Below are 18,874 nucleotides of genomic sequence, written 5' to 3' on the forward strand. Positions count from 1 at the left end.
CTCTCGTGGAGTGGCGCTTACACCATGACATGAAGGAACTCAGACTGCAGCCTTCTAGCCTATGTGCCCACATGGGTGACTATTTCACCTTACACAGTGCAGACAAGGCCTGGAGGGCCTTAAAACACACTAAACTTACTAAACAGAAGAAATGAGCTTCTAAGCCTTTAAGCAACACACTTAATCCCTCCCTATGTACATGAGTGAAAAGAACACACAAAATTTTTTTGGATACACACAGACTCTTTCCCTTTTATACACACAAATTTGCATACAACTTCATTACTTCCTTTTTAAGCGCTGATTTTATAAAATGCTGCCAAAATAAGAATCAGTCCAGGTTACAGACCTAGCACCAGCAAATTCATCGCTTCCCTCCATCCACTAGTGCAAAACACTACTACTTCCAGCTTTTGTTCCTGTTCCTTCCACTTGCCATTAAGGGGCACTGACAATTGTCTCAGGGGCTCAATTATGCTTTTGATCCAAGTTCTTATAGCAGTGCACCGGATCTACTTCCACTCTTACCAGCGACCACGGCCGCAGCTCCAGTATTAGCAGCAGGAGCATGAGCCCAAGGATTGGTTTCACGAACTGGCATAGCTGTGGACACTACAGCAGCTTGGGATGGTTTAGCAGCAAGCACACAGAAGGCAGAGGCAGTGCCATTAACTAAAATGGGAGCAGACAACATCAGTGCGATTAATTCATGCAAGGCATGCACGTGACTGGAGTATTAGTGGGCTGGGTCATACCTATCCACATACAACACTTTTAGACACTTCCACATGACAGGAGTTCGGGTAATTAGCCAAACTGGACTGACAGCCAATACAGAGAGTAAATCTCATTTCACCAAGCCAACACTTGTTAAAAGAATCATGGGATGGTGGATTTTGATGTCCGTTAGGAGGCCTTGAGTTCTGATGACTGACTGAAGTTAAATTTGTTGTTCCTATAAGGAAGAGATATGGCTCACCAGTAGTTATTGTACAGTTAATTTTAGATTAAAAAAACAACACTTTGTAGATACAAAGTAACAATAACTACAATTCACATGGAGAGGTTCTTTTTTCACACAACTTCTATAAAAGCATAGCAGTGAAATGAATACCAATGGCTGCTATGAGTTCTATAGCTGGCATTTTTCCACAACTTATCTAAGAATTTGTGTAAAAAACAGTAATTGTGGTAGCACAAAATCCCTTCCCTTGCGAGATTTGGTTCCTGTGACACACTCCTATGCAGTTCAGGAGGCAGAATGATAAAATAGCCATTACCTCAAAGCAGTTCCTTTTAGAGGTAACTATTGTGTGGTAGGTGCATGAACTTATTGTTAAAAACAAAACCACAGAAAAATTAAACAGACAAGATGAATAAAGCAGGATGCATTCACCCAAAATACTGGTAACAGGACTTGCACAAGAAATTAAGACCATGTGTTACTAGAAAGCAACATTATGTGCATTCAAGCCTCATCCAGCATCCAAAGAAATCACAAACCTTGAAAGGCAGGAGACTGTGGTGCAACTACTGTCACTGGTTTTGTCATGGGGGCCGAAGAGAAAGGATCTTCTGATGGTGTGCTGAAAGCACTGGTGATCTGAGAGCACAGGGCACTAATGCTGTCTGTTTCCCCTTCTACCTCTGGGACTAAAATGTAAACAGAATTCATTAAATTGAAAGTTTAAAGGATACAGAAACAATTTACAACTACCAATGTGGAAATGAAATATAATTAGTTCCCTTATGTCCTACATGTTCTTGCTACTGATTTGCATGACAGCTTTTTTTTTTTTTTAACATTAGTGTTGAAGATCTGGCCTGAAATAGAACACCACATTAATGTATTTTGTGATTAAGTCAAGAGGGCAAGGAGATCACTGTTCCAGATTTAAAGGATGCTGGCATCAGAAAATAAAAAGGGTTTTCTACAGTTTAAGTAGAGATCTAAATCTTTCAGTATTAAAGTGCTAAACTTCTCAAAGGTTTGGCTCTAAGATTTGGCATTCTGTGAAATGAAAATACTTATGATAGATTTAAGTGTTCCAACAACATACTTGTACAGTAACTACAGTAACTTTAAATGTACTGACAGTAATGCACAGCAGCAAGTTCAGTCTAGAGTCAGTGTTGGTTGTTCCAGTTCAGTGGTAGCTGAAATCCCCAGTTCCTGTGCTAGAATCATAAAAGCAAAAGCTGAATGCTCAGATAAAATGGATGCTCAGTTTTAAACGAAGCATCAGTATCATGTGGATAATGTAACATCTGGAGTAAAGCTGCCAGCTTACCAGATGTTCTCATTATTACTAATGGCAGTGTTTTCCAAAAGTACCAGTCATCAGTCTGTCATTGCACAGAACTGACATGAGCAGGCATAATCAAGCACAAAATAGTGTAAGAAACATAAAATGTCTGCACACAACATGCACCAGATCTAAAATTCAGGGGGAGGCATGCCCAAAAATTGATTCTTTGAGGGATATTCCAACACAGTGCATGCAGTGGGACGGTAAGCAGCACTGGCAGTGGCATATATGGGAACATGCATCAGAAATGTTCTGAATCATGAAAAATTGGGATTGTGGTCTGTGCTGAGCAGTGCACTACTGCTGTAAAACTGATTGGCTCAGTGCTGGTCTTAAAGCACAGGTCACTAAACAAGGATTATGAAAGAAGTCAGACTAAGGATTTTTGTTGCATTTGTCTTTGCCACACTAACTTTTACTTCAAAGCTTAGAACCCTAAAACCAGCTCTGTTGCCAACTGAGAGTACAGCTGGCCCAAAGGATAACACCTAGCTCAGGGAACTCAAGGACATTATGCAACATAAAGAGCACCCCAGGAGTTTATGTTAGGATGACTTTTAGAAAACCTCACTATCATCATGTGAAAACTGTATCATGTAATACTGATACAGCCAGCTGTACCACCTAAACAGGTAGATTCTCTTAATGAAATGTGAAGAGCAATTTCACTGCTCTCAAAAAGAATTCAGACAGACAGAAGGACAGACTACAGAAGAGCGTCACATGATCCCAAGACAAGTGATTAAGGCCTTGAAGGGATTTGTGTCTCGGGATGCCCTGACAGTAAGTGGAAGAACTGGTTCAGTGACTCAAAGGGAAGAGCCAAACCTACTAATTCACCAACACCCATTTCTGGAACACCTCAAGCTGTGCTTCACTACTTCAGATAGCAATTAGAACTGTTTTCTGCATGTGAACCCCACATTTGAAATTCTTGCCTATTCCTAAAGCAGAAATTTTCTGACATGGTGATGTTCGTTCATGATAAATGATCAACATGAGGCAGGAAGAAGGATTTACCAGAAAATAAGGAGTTACTTGAAACCACAGAGAAAGATGAGGAGAGGAGAGGAGAGGAGAGGAGAGGAGAGGAGAGGAGAGGAGAGGAGAGGAGAGGAGAGGAGAGGAGAGGAGAGGAGAGGAGAGGAGAGGAGAGGAGAGGAGAGGAGAGGAGAGGAGAGGAGAGGAGAGGAGAGGAGAGGAGAGGAGAGGAGAGGAGAGGAGAGGAGAGGAGAGGAGAGGAGAGGAGAGGAGAGGAGAGGAGAGGAGAGGAGAGGAGAGGAGAGGAGAGGAGAGGAGAGGAGAGGAGAGGAGAGGAGAGGAGAGGAGAGGAGAGGAGAGGAGAGGAGAGGAGAGGAGAGGAGAGGAGAGGAGAGGAGAGGAGAGGAGAGGAGAGGAGAGGAGAGGAGAGGAGAGGAGAGGAGAGGAGAGGAGAGGAGAGGAGAGGAGAGGAGAGGAGAGGAGAGGAGAGGAGAGGAGAGGAGAGGAGAGGGGAAAGGAGAGGGGAAAGGAGAGGGGAAAGGAGAGGGGAAAGGAGAGGGGAAAGGAGAGGGGAAAGGAGAGGGGAAAGGAGAGAGGAAAGGAGAGAGGAAAGGAGAAAGGAAAGGAGAGAGGAAAGGAGAAAGGAAAGGAGAGAGGAAAGGAGAAAGGAAAGGAGAAAGGAAAGGAGAAAGGAAAGGAGAAAGGAAAGGAGAAAGGAAAGAGGAAAAAGAGGAAAGAGGAAAAAGAGGAAAGGAAAGAAGGAAGAAAGAAAGAAAGAAAGAAAGAAACGATTTAAGGCAATGTTTCACTGGAACCATTTAGTTTTACCTGAGTTTTTCATGGGGAAGTCAGTCTTCCTTTGCACTGTTGAAGGCAGCTCGTTTATCCGCAAAGACAACTGGCGTTTGAAAGGAGACATCTTCTGGCTCAGGGCGGGGAAGCCCCTGAACGAGCCCTGCCTGGCGAGCTGCTCGATGGGGGCGTGCCGCCGCGGGATCGCGTGGGGGTTGCTCGTTTCTTTATCCACAGAGGCCGCCACTTCGGCAGTAGGAGAGGTCGGTGAGCCAGAGGAGGGGGCAGTATTGTTTGGTGCAGCCCCTGGCGCTACTGTTTTCACTTCTGTTTCAACTGCTGGAGGAAACAGGGGGAGGTTAGAAGAGTAAAGCAAAGTACTGTTCAGCTGCCTACCTGTATTGCCATTTGTTTTGAAAAGAGAAATTGCAGGAATTTGCATAACTAGCACTCTTGCAAATGAGTTTCTAATAGCACAGCAGAAACACAATTTCTGTATACCTCCATTGTCTTCACCACATCACCTGACACATATCAAAGCCCCACAGCTTTCTAAGGCAAGCCACTCCCTAGAAAGTATGGCCTTACATCTGTATTGTTTCTGATTTCTTTCTGAGATCCCAGCTCCAGAAATACTTGTAATTCATTTATGGTTAAGACTGAAAAATATACTGTGTATTTGAGAGCTTTACTTTGTCTCATACACAACCATGGACAAAATATTATCACCAACTGTATTAAGTGAGCAGCACAACTCAGCAGCAGCAGGGAACACAACACAGCTCCAGGACCCTCTTTTAAAAACCACCCTCCCAGCCCTGCAGAATTAGCAGCAGCAGCCAGACACAGCAATTAACAGGCCGGGCTGCAGCTCTCAGCTCCTCCAGGAAAGACATCAGAGGTAGAGAGGAATGTGCTGCAAGGCAGATTCAGCCTCTGAGCTGACAGGCCTTGCTAACACCAAACACATTTGCAAGGAGTTCCTGTGTCACTCCTGTACTGAATTTAGCTGCAATGCTACTACTCAATCATGAGTTAGTTGCAGTGGAAGATCCTCCAACTTCAAGTCAGCTGCTTCATTTTGCAGGGCTTTGCACAGCACCACAATACTCCTGTCAGACAGACCTTCTGGCAGAAATGTAGGATTAAGATTTGTTTAAATCATGAGACTTATGATTAAAATTGCAATGGGGAGATTTTTCTACCTCTAGGAAAACTTTCTCACTCATAAATGAATTGGCTTTGGGGGCAACAAACACAGTTCCATCAACACAGAAGGACAATATCCTGGTATGAGCTCTATTTTACCTATACTGTTTTCCAAATATTTTAGAAAAAGCAATGACCTTTTTTTTGACACATCAGCAGAATAACTAAAAGTCTGGTAAAGAGAGGAGTCAGACTAGAGATTTCTGAGGAGCTGGAATGGTAGAAGGAACTAATTATGTTGTCTTGTAAGCTTCAGTACCCATGAGTTGCAGCTGCTCATTCAAGTGAAACTTTTCTAATTCTTGGAAAGGATTTCACACACCTTCACTGAGTCAAGACTTTGACTCATGCCCTCAAGTAACAAAGGCCTTGTGTTTAAGCTTCATTTAGCACATTCTGAAACTAACGTATGGAAACAAGCAGATGGATGATGAAAACGAAGATTAAAGTTTTACAATCAAGAGGCAGCATAAAACTTGCTGTGAAATCCTCTGAAACAAAAGTCTGACTTCACTGTGAAGCAGGTTATAAACAGTATTTATAATACTTAATTTTTTGTTAGCCGTAGAACTCCAGGCTTTGTAACAAAACTTGAGTGAGAAGTTCTACTTTCACCTAATTTCAGAACATTTTATCTCCTCTCAAATCAGTTAGTCACTAATTTTGAATGTAATTAATAGTCCAACACCTGTGTGTTTTATGGGGAGGGAGTGGATATTCTGGATTTTTTTTGGAAAGCACTCTGTAATTGATCTGTTCTTCCTTCATGCAGTACAGCTGTATACATAGAGTCTGTAACCTACCTTAAAAATCAAGATAAAAATACATTCTTTTCTAAGAAAAATGCATGTCATTTTCGGTTAATTTACCACAAGGACTAGACTGCATAAATGATTACTTTCTGTCTGGCAAGCTTGTTGTATTTTTTAAACAATTTTCTAATAAGGACTTTTAGTCTGGTACCTACCGTGTTCTCTGCCATAAAGCAGCCTGACAAAACAAAGCAGAAGCAGCTTTCACATATGAAGCCACCTGCACCTTTTCTAGAAGACGTGGGAAAATACTGAGTGAATCTGGGAACATTTTCCATCTTGTGAGCTGACAATGGTCTGGGAATACGATTAGAACATATTAAGGTTCAAGAGAGGGAATGCTGTAAGGACATTGCTCAGCTTCAATCCTCGCAGAGCCTCAGTGCTGGCTCTGCTCACTGCAGATGATTGTTTAAATTGCATCCCGTACCTTTAGCATCCGGCATCTGTCTCATAATTTCCTCTCTCTCTGCTTGTTCAGTAGCTGTAGTGACCCTGAATGACCCCTCTCTAGTGAATGTGGTTCTGCTGGCATCAAAGGTGGCAGTCACTCCACACTCCTTCTCTCGCTTCTGCTTTCGCTCCAGGCACGCTGCAAATGCACAGCCCACGGCGTGACTCAACCTTTCTCCCTGCACAAGACAGCATTGCATCACAGTGACTGAACAGAAACACACATGTGCTTCAAGCATCACAAACTGAAACCTGCCTTTGCAGAACAAATTCATTAAGGCATTAAAGAAAACTATTGTAATTGTATTTCAGCCTTAAACCTGGCACACAAAGACTCCCAGCTACTAATGCACAAGCCACGTTCAAGAAGGCCACCCAGGAATGAATGGGATTGCTGCACGATCTGTTTAGTTCAACTGCTGCTAAGATGCCAGTGCAATAATGTGCCCACACCTATCCCTTGCCTCTAGATACATCTGTGCACACAGAAACTCTCATGCAGCTATATTAAGGTGTAGGTGCTAAAGCACAGGTAAGTGCTATTATTGGAGAAAGTTTACAGAGGGCTCAGGGTGACTCTACTCTTGCACCTGTGGAAGTTAAAAGTACAGTGGCGACTACTCACACCTCTTAATGGTCCTGACCAAGTGCACATGTTAGATTTAGGAGTGCCTAATGAAAAGCACTTCCATTATTCACCAGGTCAAAAGAATCCACTATCCAATAACTGTAAAAAGGAAATTCAAGTCTGAGGAAGTCCAGCTGATACAGCTGCCACAGTTGAATCAGAGGCACTATTGCTACAAGTAGCTCAACTCATCTATCATCATCAGTAAGTGAACTGACCTGTTATTCACAGATGAAAACAGAAATGTTCCAGCTCTAATATAATTTTTACTGGGAATTTCTAACTTCATTGTCTAAAGAAAAATGATAAATTATCAAGCACCATTGCTCTGAACATGCAGCTCAGGGGACTTCACACAGTGAATTTGCATGAGGTTTCAAGCACTTTGTACAATATAGGCAGGATTCAACAAACAGCAGAGAGAAGAAAAATCAGGGAGTTAAATAACTTATCTAAGTCTACACAGCAAGAAACTGATTTTAAACCTACTCAAAATATTGTTGTCACTCAGAAGGAAATAGAATGCTAATTTAATTCAGTTTAGCTTCATCTCTTAACATTCAGATGACTTTTCATTCAAGATAACACTCATGTACAAGACACTGCATTCACTACCAGTCTGTATTTACTCACTATGATTTTATCCTGGAACAAACTGTCATTGCTGTTTCAGTTTTTGGCTGTAAACATTTTCAAATGAGAAAATTTTCTGTCTATTCTTAGAAGAGTAGTTCCCTTCTGCTGGAGATCATCTGAGGCTGACTGCACTCCTTTTACACACAGGCTGAGCAGCATTTCTCTCCATAAGATGGCACGACAGAGGGATGGCAAATATTTCAGATGCAGGGAATTAGAATTAAAATAATTTACGAGGACTAAGTAATATCTCAGTTGGAGTCACAACATACTGCACCATCCCAGGTAGTCACATTTCCTGCCTTTTATTTCTAGCTAAGAGCTGGGAGAGCTGCCCACAGACCATGCTGAACTCACCGTGTCCTTCACAGCCATGAAGCAGTGGCAGATCCAGCGCCTCGTGGTGCCATCTCGGCAGATGTACGAGAACGCCCGGTCAAAGTTCCTGTCTGGTGCGCAGAAAGAAACCTTCTCTATCGTCTGATCAACTATAAGATCCTAGAGGGAAAAAATCCCCCCCAAAATACAAGAAATGTGAGGAAATATGGCACCAAACACTTGAACTCGAGTCACTGTCAGGTGTAACGGCACAAAAATGAGTTATACTAAAAAGGGGATAACCTGATGGGGCTGTAATTATTTGTCATCAGTTGTCATTCAAACTCTGTTCCCAGTACAAAACAAAAAGAAGAGATGACATTCTCCACCATCCATCTTTGGGACCCAGTGAATTCCTATGAGCTCTCTGCTAGACTATGGAGGCACATGTAATTTTATTTTCATAGCAGCTCCATAGTCTTGCAACCAGAAAGTCTTCACTGTCATTAAAACACAATGCTGAAACCTGGGGGAGAGCTCTGCAAGAGTGAAAAGTCTTGCAGCTGCTACACAAAGAGCAGAACTCCCCTCCTGGTCAGCTAAGCAGGGATGCTAGAGAAAGCACCAGCAGCACTGGTAGCACCAAATGCTCCCTATTTAATCCCATAGATGGGAGAAGTGTTTCTACAGTTAAAGATTATGCCATCCTCATCAAAAATTAGGTTTCTAGTATCTTTTTCCAAATTATTTCATTTGCTTGGTGACTAGTACTTGGCACCTCTGCTGATGTATTCAACCACCAGGAGGCAACAGTTTATTTTCTTTTTAAATCCTATACTTTTAATTACCTCCAGAGTCTGCACAACTTATTAGAAATCAATTTGAAAATATTACATATATGCAGCAACATTTCTAAAAATAATACATGTATTATTACTTTTACATGAGGCAATCAGTAGACTGAATTCTTTCACATCAGTATGTTTATATAAGAAAGTGAGTTCTTGAGAGGCAGCAACTTTAGCTGTGACGAGCCATACCACTGCAGCAGCCCTGGAGAAGTCTAACCACAAGCAGATATCTGACAGGCAGTTGTGCTCCAGAGGGATATGAATTACATCTGTTTGTCAGTGTTGGCTTGGAGAAATCATCTTTTAGGTTGACCAAAGTGTCAATTAATATGAACATAAAACAAACTATTTCACACTGACAAGAGTTAAAATTGTCCTCACAGCCATGCCATCTTTTAAAATTCTAGTGCACTTGTAAGTTAAACCTCTTATTTCTAATTGCCTACATCTATACAATACCAAGAATCATTTGCTCTTACTTGGACACATGTGCCTTGGTGGTACACCACGTGCTAAATCATAATAAAAATTGTAATTTGACAATAAAAATGTAAAACAATCTAGAATCATGCCACAAATATATTAGTTTTCCACTTCAGACCAACATTTTTGATATTAAAGATTATTAAATTTGATATATGCAGTTACTATTTAGTTTGAGTCTGAAGCTACAATCTCCCTATTTAATTTACTCTCTTCATTGCATTTTTGGAAGCTCTTGTTCATTCAGATCCATTCTAGGATTTGGATGCACTGAAAATTATATTGCTTGAAACATATATGAGAATTTGCTTATGCATTACTATTGCAACCTTTTGCAGTGGTGCAGAAAGAAGTTGAGGGACCCTTCAAGTTCACTGCCAACAGAAGTCATCAGGAAAACCAATGCTTGTTGCAGTAGGTGCAACAAAAAATATTTCAAGCTTGTGCTACACCTGCCACATTTTACAAAATGTGTCTTGAGAGTACTGTGGGATTAACTGGGAAAAAACTTAGCAGGTGTACATATGATTACAAAACAAGAAATTATTAAAGCAAACTACACACTTCAGTCTTCCTTTCAAATACCAACATTTGCAGTAACAAAGATTGCTGTCCATTTAAAGATATAGCACATACATTATTATAGAGAGATTTAAACTTTTGCCCAGGGAAATCTAACCTTTGTTTTCTCATCTACAACTCGGAGTCCATCCGCTGAAACCCACAGGACTGCTTTGACGGCTTTCTTCCCAGACTTTCACGAAAAGAAAAAAAGAAAAAAAAAAAGGGAAAGAAAAGAAAACAAAACAGTTTTATGCCAACAGCCAATTGCCTCCCGCTTCCCCTCTTCAAGAACTATAACATTCAGTGTAGATGAAGTCCATGGTCAGTAGGGTGCCCAAAGCTCAATCCAAGTTGCAAAACATTAAGAGAACCAAGCCAAAGCCAGTATTTCAGAAACAGCACGTCGTGGGGATGGGGAGAGGGCACAGGACAGGTGAGGCAGAAGTAAGGTGTACATCCACTGACAGTAAAGAATTCAAGACTGACCAAGTGGGTGAAGAATTCCACTAGAGTCAGAAGACACTCATTCATAAGGAGTTACACCACAGGTAGCTTCTTCAGCACAAGTTTAAATATAGGAAAATTCTTACCTGATATTTCCACCAGCCCTACCCTCTGCCCCAATAGTCCCATGGCAGAATCATGGCATCACCTTAAACCAGTGTTAAAAGCACCCCAAAATCATCAGTTACGGTGTAGCTTATTAAGCTCATAAGCTTAATGCTAAGATCAATCACCCAAATATGTTTCACTAATTTATTAAGACCTAAATGTCTTATCTTGGGAGAGAGGTATAAAAATAGGATTTCTTAACCCTTGGGTGTGTATCTGGCAAAGCAGCGGTGTGTGGCAGGCGGGCGCAGCGGAGAGCAGGCTGGCTCCTATCCAAAACCTGACTGTGGGAACTTTCAGCTGCTGCAAGCTGACGCTGAGTAAAAGTGGGAAACACAGGAAGGCTTCAGAAGCCATTTAAACTACAGATTCTTTCCAGGCTGTTTACTTTTCAAGGGAAAGTTACAGAAAACAGTACAAACACAAATTCTTCTGAAGCTAATTCATTGAAAAGAAAATAGGTCAACGTAATTTTACTGGCTGTTACAGAGAACTACTACTAGAAAACTAATACAGTTTCTTTTAGCCTGTCACTTTAATTCACAATCCCCCTATTTTAGCCAGTTATTAAAATACTCTCTTTATGTGTTTTGAAGCACTGGGTTTACACAGTTTGTGGTTACTAATGGCACCCACCAGAAAATCACTGCAGGGAGTGAAGAAAGCAATAGGGAGGGGGGAAATATGAAAGGGTTTTAGCTAGTGGTTTCAAACTAGAATTGAAACTATTTTATAATTTTTTAATAGTTTATTGCAGATGCGAATACTTTATATTCTTACAGCAAGTAATGGAACAAGAATACATTCTGGCATAAGCTACTGCATGTTCCAAGTCTGCAATACCAATTTTAACACTGTAAGAATGAAATATCTTGGAGTGAAAACTCTCCAATTATATCACATTGGTTTCATTCTCAGAGAAAGCAGCAAGTGTGAACAAAAAGGGTGCTGGCAGAACTTCTGTTTGTTTTTTGGGGAGGAACTATCTGTCCCAATTTCGGAAGCAGCAATGACATCCTGAGCATTTTCAAAAAGCTTGGTAGGAACAGAGAATGGCACTGACTTGCACAGAAGAGCATTTAAAGAAAAAAAGAGAGAAAATAAGCACAGCATGAAAGAAAGCTACAGGGAAGTGCTTGCAGAAGCAAGTTTCTAAATGACCATCCAACTTGTTGGATACCCCAGAGAATGTTTAATTTAGATTCTGGAATGCCTAACAGAAAGAGTGCAATTCATAACAGAAGATACAGTTAAATTTACCATCATATGTGTTAGAAAATATTGCAGCATATAAAAGGCACTTCTAATATTTTGTTTTAAGAGGCAGTATCAATACCCACAAAATATAGTCTGTCTTTTCAATGCTCAGCTAGCTTCCACAGCCTGAAAGTCCCTATTAATTCCAAAATAAATGGTCTGTCTCCTCAAACTGTTTTAAAAAGAGTATTGGTTGTTTGTAAGCCATAAGTCTTAAAAATCTTTATTTCAAGGAAATACAAACAATGAAGAGAGGATAATGCCTGCAGGTAACTGCTTTGTTTAGACTGCCATCATTAGATTAAGAGATACACATCTTTCCCCAGCAAACAATAAAAACCTTGTCCCTTCAGAAACTGTGGACAATTCCTGGAGCTTGTATTAAAGCCAAGTTTAACTGAGCTGGGTACTTCATAAAGCAATGCTGATCTTCAGCAGAGCTACTCCTCACTTGCTATTTTACCAAACGAGGATTTAGAAACAGTTAACACATGAAATTCATGTTTCTCAGAATAAAATGAGAAGGCTGAAGAGCTTCCTACACTCTTTTCCCACTGAAACATTAGGTTCCACATGCAAGATAACCAAAGAGTTTTCCTTTTTTCTTAGTGTAGCAAACTCACTTTAATATCCCAATTCCTTCTTCTATATTTATGGTGGATGCAGTGCTTTGAAAGGGCTTATCCTTAGAGTCTATACCCCAAACCCAATGCTACTACTGCTGGACAATGAATGATTTGTACATTTTCTGAATTCTCAGCTTATCTGTGCCTACCAGTGATGTATGAAGGAACATACTCCTCCAATCCAGTTCCTACTGGACATACAAATCAAAGTACTACTCCATTCTGGGTGGGATATGCCAAACAAACAGTGATTACAGAGCAGATAGGAGCACTGCACTATTGGCACATACTGGACAAAGATCAGAGCAGCTGCAAGATACTGCATGGGGAGTGAACTCCAACACAGGATCACAGCTTGTGTAACAAATCCTGGGAGGTACAGGCAACTCCAAACAGAACTGTTTAAAGCAAGTGGCCAATATCCACTGGAACAGGACGCTCTGAAATGTTGCTACCAAGGGACTCATCTAGACATCCAGATCTGTAACTTGTCTTTACATTTTACAGCTTTTAGATGACAGCCCTGCCTGAGGAGAGCCACGTGTGGCATCGACTCCTGGGAGCCTGATTTGCCAGTGCTGAGTCAGCACTCCCAGAAACCTCCCGGCTCAGCCCTTCTGGGAGGGTCAGTTATCTGCTCCAGCACCAGAGTCATTATCTGCACTCATTTCAGAGTCCTCAGAGGTCTCCAGGAGGGCAGGTGGGCACTTATCCTAACACACAACGAGGCTGGAGAACAAAGCAGGTCCATGGCAGGCCAGGCATGACAGAAACCCCTCTGACAAACTGGCAGTGCCCTAGAGATGGGCATCAACCCAGCAAAAACTGGCTACTCTGATACCTTGCTCTATCCTAAGGTGGAACACAAAGTATTAAGGATGCCAGAACAGAAGTTGCCCAATTACACATTGTTAAAATATTTTACCTTTGTTTCTAGTTTTTCTGCCTATTATATTTTATCCTATCCTGGGACTTGGACACAGCTCTAAGATATATCTGGAGCCTGAGGTACAGATAAAGAAGAATCTTAATTTGAGACTCTGTATAAAACATTGTGTGATGAGACATACACACGCTCCGTGGAGGCAAAACATGACAAAGATCATCAATATTCATTTACAACAGAAAAGTTTGAGTTTTAAAAGGAGCTGCCTAAAAAGGCAGCTTATTTGATAAGCACAAAAGCCTATCCTGGAGCTATCAACAGACATCTCATTTTTATTTAAAATTTTAAAAAAGCATTTTCAATACTAACCACTTGAATATTTCCAGAAACAAATCCATCGTATTTACATTTTACAAGGAGAAAAATATGGACAGGGAAAGTGGCAGACTGTCTAGACTGACTTTCTGAAAGCTGCTGGTGTGTTTTAAATAGCTCGGCAGTTTGGAATATTATATTAATCCCAATGCAAGGCACTTGGGGAGAAATTATAGATGAGACAGCCAAAAGATATTAGAGTTATTAGTATTTCTCAATTATTAATAAGAGAACAGCTGTCCCTTTTTCTGCAGATTTCCCTAGATGTAGGCTCCTGTTGTAGGCCAAAGCTGTAATAAAGGCACTGCCACACTGCTACTGTGGGGATATCTAAACACTATGGATTTAAGTGGTTTCAGTGCTAATTAATGAAATTCACAGGCTGAAGTAGAAGTAGGTCCTTCTTTGTCAAAATATTATAATACAAGAGAAAAGAAATCTAAAATGCTGTGGTGAAGTACCAGACGTCATTAAATATCAACCAAGATGTAATAGGGAAGATGGCATTTTTAATAATTTAAAAAGTCAAAGAAAGATTTTTACCTAAGTGCTATGCAAATATCTTTCATTTTACATCTTTGCTTTCTTATGTACCCTAATCTAAGTTAGTACTAACAAGCAGAGAGAAAACTAACATATCTAATCAGGTTGAGGTGGGGGCTTTGTGTTTGTTTCCAATTTAGCACTTTGGGTTTGGTCTTTCTAGATTCCAGCTCTAGGATTTGATTTGCACACACGACTGTTCTCATTAATCTGACAGATCTGCCATCCTCTGTATTTTAGCCCCTCACCATCACCACTACACTTAGATGTGTGCTCTCCTACATCACAGGAAGACACCAGAACTGGAGAAACAGATGTCCCTGCGTGACATCTATCACTATTTGAGTGAATGGTGATAAAGGATCAGCTGAAAAAAACCTTACTTACTCCCCAAGTAAAGCCCAAACTAATTCATGACCAGAGAATAATCTGCTTCAAAAGACTTCAGCATGTATTTGAACATTACAAACCTGTTCATTTCTATTTAAGCAAAGTTTCATTTTATCAAGATACTTCAGAAGCCATTATCTTAGATTAACTTCATATGAAAGCTGGATTAAAAGGTTTTACAGGAATTTTAAACACAGAGGTAGGAAACAGATGAGAGGTAAAAGAGAGTGTGATCTTTCTGCCTTGCAGAAATGTAGGCACAAATGTAGGGAACAAAACCACCCAGCCACCAGCGCAGCACATTCTGCATAAGGACAGAGCTGCTTCCCCCTTTTTATCTAACACATTGTCCTCTTGTGAAAACAAGAGCAATGACAGAAACTGGAGATTGAGCTGAAATTAGGAAAACATAGTAAGTGAACGCCTGATCTCATCTTCACATGCCTTTGAATTGGGACTGTGCTCAAAAAAGGAAGGTTTAAGAGATGGCACACTGCTTTCTCCCAGTGCTAACATGGGTATCAACTCACGCTGCCAGGCAGCTGGGCACGAGGCACTTACACAGCACAGACCTCAACTGTTCTGTAGGTATTTGCCCAAGTGAGGTAGGTTGGCACAAGTTTAAGGATTAAGATTTTAATTTTTTTTTCAGGAATGCCAAATCACTTCAGAACACTGGATTTCTGATACAGTCCACAGATATCTAAGTTTCTGTTTCAGATTACTTTTGAAACCACATTCTTTGATCAAAATATTTCCAAGCCTGTTTTAGAAGCAAATATTCTGAAATGGATTAAGGCACTCTCAACACCCTGATTTTATGGCAGTGCTATACCAGGGATGTAACTCCTTATAGTGCAAGCACAAACAAGGCATTAAACTTACTTTTCCAAAGAAGCCTTTGAAGAACTTCCTTTCCTGGAGGAACAGGGGGGACAAGTCGAGCGCTATTACTGTAGGTAGCTAAAATGTCCCAGGGTTTCAAACCAACAAGCACACACAAGAATAGGGTTTGGAGGGAAAGGAAGGGGTTTTAAGAGTTATCCATGAGAAGGTGCGACAGGCAAATGTGAAAATAATCCTATGAAAATGCAGATCAAAGGGCACACACACAATTCTAACAAGCTACTGCCCTGAAATTGGTGGAAAGAAGAAAACCTCAGCCCCAATTTCATGCAAAGTGGTTACTTTATTTTCACTCTCCCTTGTTTAGTCCCTTTTGGTTAGGTTATAAACCAAACTTGGCAGCAGACATGATGGTTAAACAAGTAAAATACTGCACAGGCTCTTGTGAAATGCAAGGTTCTAACTCCAGAATTGCAGGCTAATTTGCTCTGTATTGATCACTCTTCCCCAAAGCTAATGTTCTGTATGTTGGAGAAGCATGTATGGCTGATACAAAGCAGGGGTAAGTACTGCTGCATTTTATTCCATTTTTTATTGCTCTGGCTTACATGCTACTCTTAAGCTTCACATCTTACGCAGTCTTCTCTGAAAAGCAAGGAATTTCACAGTAACCTTGTGGTAGAACTCAAATACAAATGAGACCTCTTTCTCTAAAGCCTTCCAAGGCTTTATGCAATAGTTATACAAATACTAGTTATTCATTCTACAACTCTGAATTGATAGGTTGAGCAGCCTTTAAAACCAGCTCAGGCAGGCAGAGACAGTTAGGCAAGTGCAAAGATACCAAAGGCTGAACTACAATTTCCTAAATTTCTTCAGGAAAGCAATTATACTGATTGCCCAATTCACATTAAGAAAAAGCCAGCACACAATTTTAAGCGTATTTGCATGCAGTTTAGTTTACTAGCTTTACTTTGTTACCAGACTGTGGAAAGTAAACTACATGAGAGGACACTTCAGCAGGCCTGCTGCTCTGTGAGCACAGCCACATGCTGCTCTGCGTGAGGGAAGCACAGAGCTGCTCCTGCTGTCTTTCCAGATTACTTCCCTTGTAAGAAAGCTCTGGTATAGCAGTAATGAGGAGGAGGTGAATTGCAGAAGAGACAGGGAGTGTCTCTGTGACAGCCCCTGACCTCACGTTTACACTGTGCAATTCCAACCTGTTCATCACTGATACTGCTATATTAAAGTATTGCCACAAATACCCTGAGGCAGTGTCTGAAGAACTGATTGATAAACAAGGTTATATTTAACTCAAAGCTATGGTTCTGATGCAAGGCAACAACTGCCAGGAAACACCAAGTTAAGGAGGGAGTGTCCATCTCAGCTTTGCATTTCCTGGCCCTGCTGGTGTGTCCCTCTCTGCCCCATGTCCTTCCGCAGAACGTTTTACCAAGTATCTGGGACATACTCACATCAACTCAGACACTGTATAAAGAACATCTCCAAGCTCAGCCAGCTGAAAAGCTTAAGCACTTTTGGAGGCAGGAACAGTTATGTATTTGGACAGGATATGGTGAACACTAGGAGGGGAACTAATGGATTAATCACAATGTAGTGTGCATAATGAGAAGGGGTTGGATGCTGCTGCCAAGTTGAGCGATGACTATTGCATTACACTAAATAACAGCTTTTTAAAGACAGCAAAAGCTAAAGAGATTCACCAGAAGCTACCTCATTTTTAGGTGATGGTTAATTTTGCTCTCAGAAAAAAGCTTGTTAAACAAGATTATTTTTTAAAATAAACTAGACAAGGTTAATGGAAAAGGCATCATGCAAAATGGATTTTAAACAACACTAAGTTAATGTAGTTTAGAGGTAACTAATGCATTTTTTAAAATATTAAATTATGTCTCTTTACCTGCTAAAACAAGAACATATATTAAAACAAATGCATAATTTAAAACAAAAAGTGGCAAGTTAGAAACCAATACTACAAGCTAAAGCTGATTTAAAATCAAAATATGACATGAGAGAGTACACTTTTGTCTTTGATGATGTTCCCACACCTGAGTCAAATACACTTAACAAGGCCCTTAAAGCTGCTTTCCAGTTGGCACTAAATATTTTAAATTCAGTTAAATGGTTCTGAAGAAACCATTTAGAGCTTCATGTCCATCTACAAGAATCTAATCAGATATTAAATGTATACAAAGCTAGCAATGTATCTCTACTAAGGGAACAATGTAAACTACATTGGTAATACTCTACTAAGGAAAAATACAAGTTCTGTTGATAATATAAACCCATGTTAATAATAAACTAATAGCTAAATATGAGGGGTTTTTAATCTATTAATGAGACTGTGATGCCATTTCATCAGACAAAGTTACAGTATTGCTGGTGTGCAGTTTCAGAGCTATAAAACTGTAACAACAGAGGACAGTGTGGATGAGGGATTCTTGAGCTAAAAGTGGCTTCTTGTACTCCATTGTCAATTAAGCAATGTCTGAATAAAATGATCACCATCACTTGTTTTCAAGTTCTGCAAGATGCAGCGCTCAAAAACAATTACACCCATTAAAGGAGCAGGTAATAAAAAAATCCCTGAAAGGTTATTTCCCACAATAAAGAGACAAAGATACTTGTTTGCATCTTTCAAAAAGTAAAGCAGTAATTAAACTATTCCTAAAGTCAAGATTAACACTGTTCTATATTCTTCTTAGCAAATCCCACAAAATCTTTTAAAACCCAGTAGTCAGTCCTACAAAGGAATAGTCTTCAGTTCCCCAAATAAATTGTCAACTGTTGTACAGCAAGAATTAAGAGGTGAAAATATATCTATTAGAATAAGAAAAGACAGACAGAACTTAATTTTTGGAAGCCACAGGATACAAATATTTCAACAATTCTAATTTTTATTGACTGGATTTATAAAACCTACACCTTACAAGCAGAGAATAAAGTTTAAAATAGCCCACATACACTTCAATGTCATTTAACCACATTAAAAGTGAAGTCCAATTTCCCTAAGCCAGTCTTTCAGTTTGAGCACAGCAGCTCAAACTTGTAATTCTCTCAAAACCAAGAGAAAGCCCATCAAAATAACTAAATAATGTGAAAGCAAGGGACTACCAGAAGAACAAACTGTTTAATCATCACATTCCTCACAGGCTGAGATATCACCCAGTGTTTGGCTTCTGCTAAATTAAGAGTGTCTTGTACAGAACAGAGCTTCCAGTAATGGTGATGTCCTAAAGAAATGCCCGAGGTTTCAAACCCACATACTGGGGGTGAGGGGCA

General features: G+C 40.3%; 1 protein-coding gene across 9 annotated transcripts in view; it reads right to left on the reverse strand.

Annotated features, from left to right (window-relative positions):
* The window catches only part of NUMB (NUMB endocytic adaptor protein), a 93,164-nt gene that overhangs the window by 2,401 nt on the left and 71,889 nt on the right, over nucleotides 1–18,874 (reverse strand). For 3 of the 9 annotated variants that reach the window (XM_058025387.1, XM_058025386.1, XM_058025388.1), the window contains 6 exons: nucleotides 15,611–15,688; nucleotides 10,152–10,226; nucleotides 8,178–8,318; nucleotides 6,534–6,735; nucleotides 4,119–4,421; nucleotides 1,504–1,653 (listed from right to left, as the gene is read on the reverse strand). In XM_058025387.1, the coding sequence (XP_057881370.1) occupies nucleotides 1,504–1,653; nucleotides 4,119–4,421; nucleotides 6,534–6,735; nucleotides 8,178–8,318; nucleotides 10,152–10,226; nucleotides 15,611–15,688 (949 nt within the window). Of the gene's footprint in view, nucleotides 1–528; nucleotides 673–1,503; nucleotides 1,654–4,118; nucleotides 4,422–6,533; nucleotides 6,736–8,177; nucleotides 8,319–10,151; nucleotides 10,227–15,610; nucleotides 15,689–18,874 lie in introns of all 9 variants that reach the window. The other 6 variants (XM_058025395.1, XM_058025390.1, XM_058025389.1 and 3 more) reach the window with 6 other exon arrangements.

The sequence above is a fragment of the Melospiza georgiana genome, chromosome 6 (genome assembly GCF_028018845.1).
Source record: "Melospiza georgiana isolate bMelGeo1 chromosome 6, bMelGeo1.pri, whole genome shotgun sequence".
Classification (NCBI taxonomy): domain Eukaryota; kingdom Metazoa; phylum Chordata; class Aves; order Passeriformes; family Passerellidae; genus Melospiza; species Melospiza georgiana.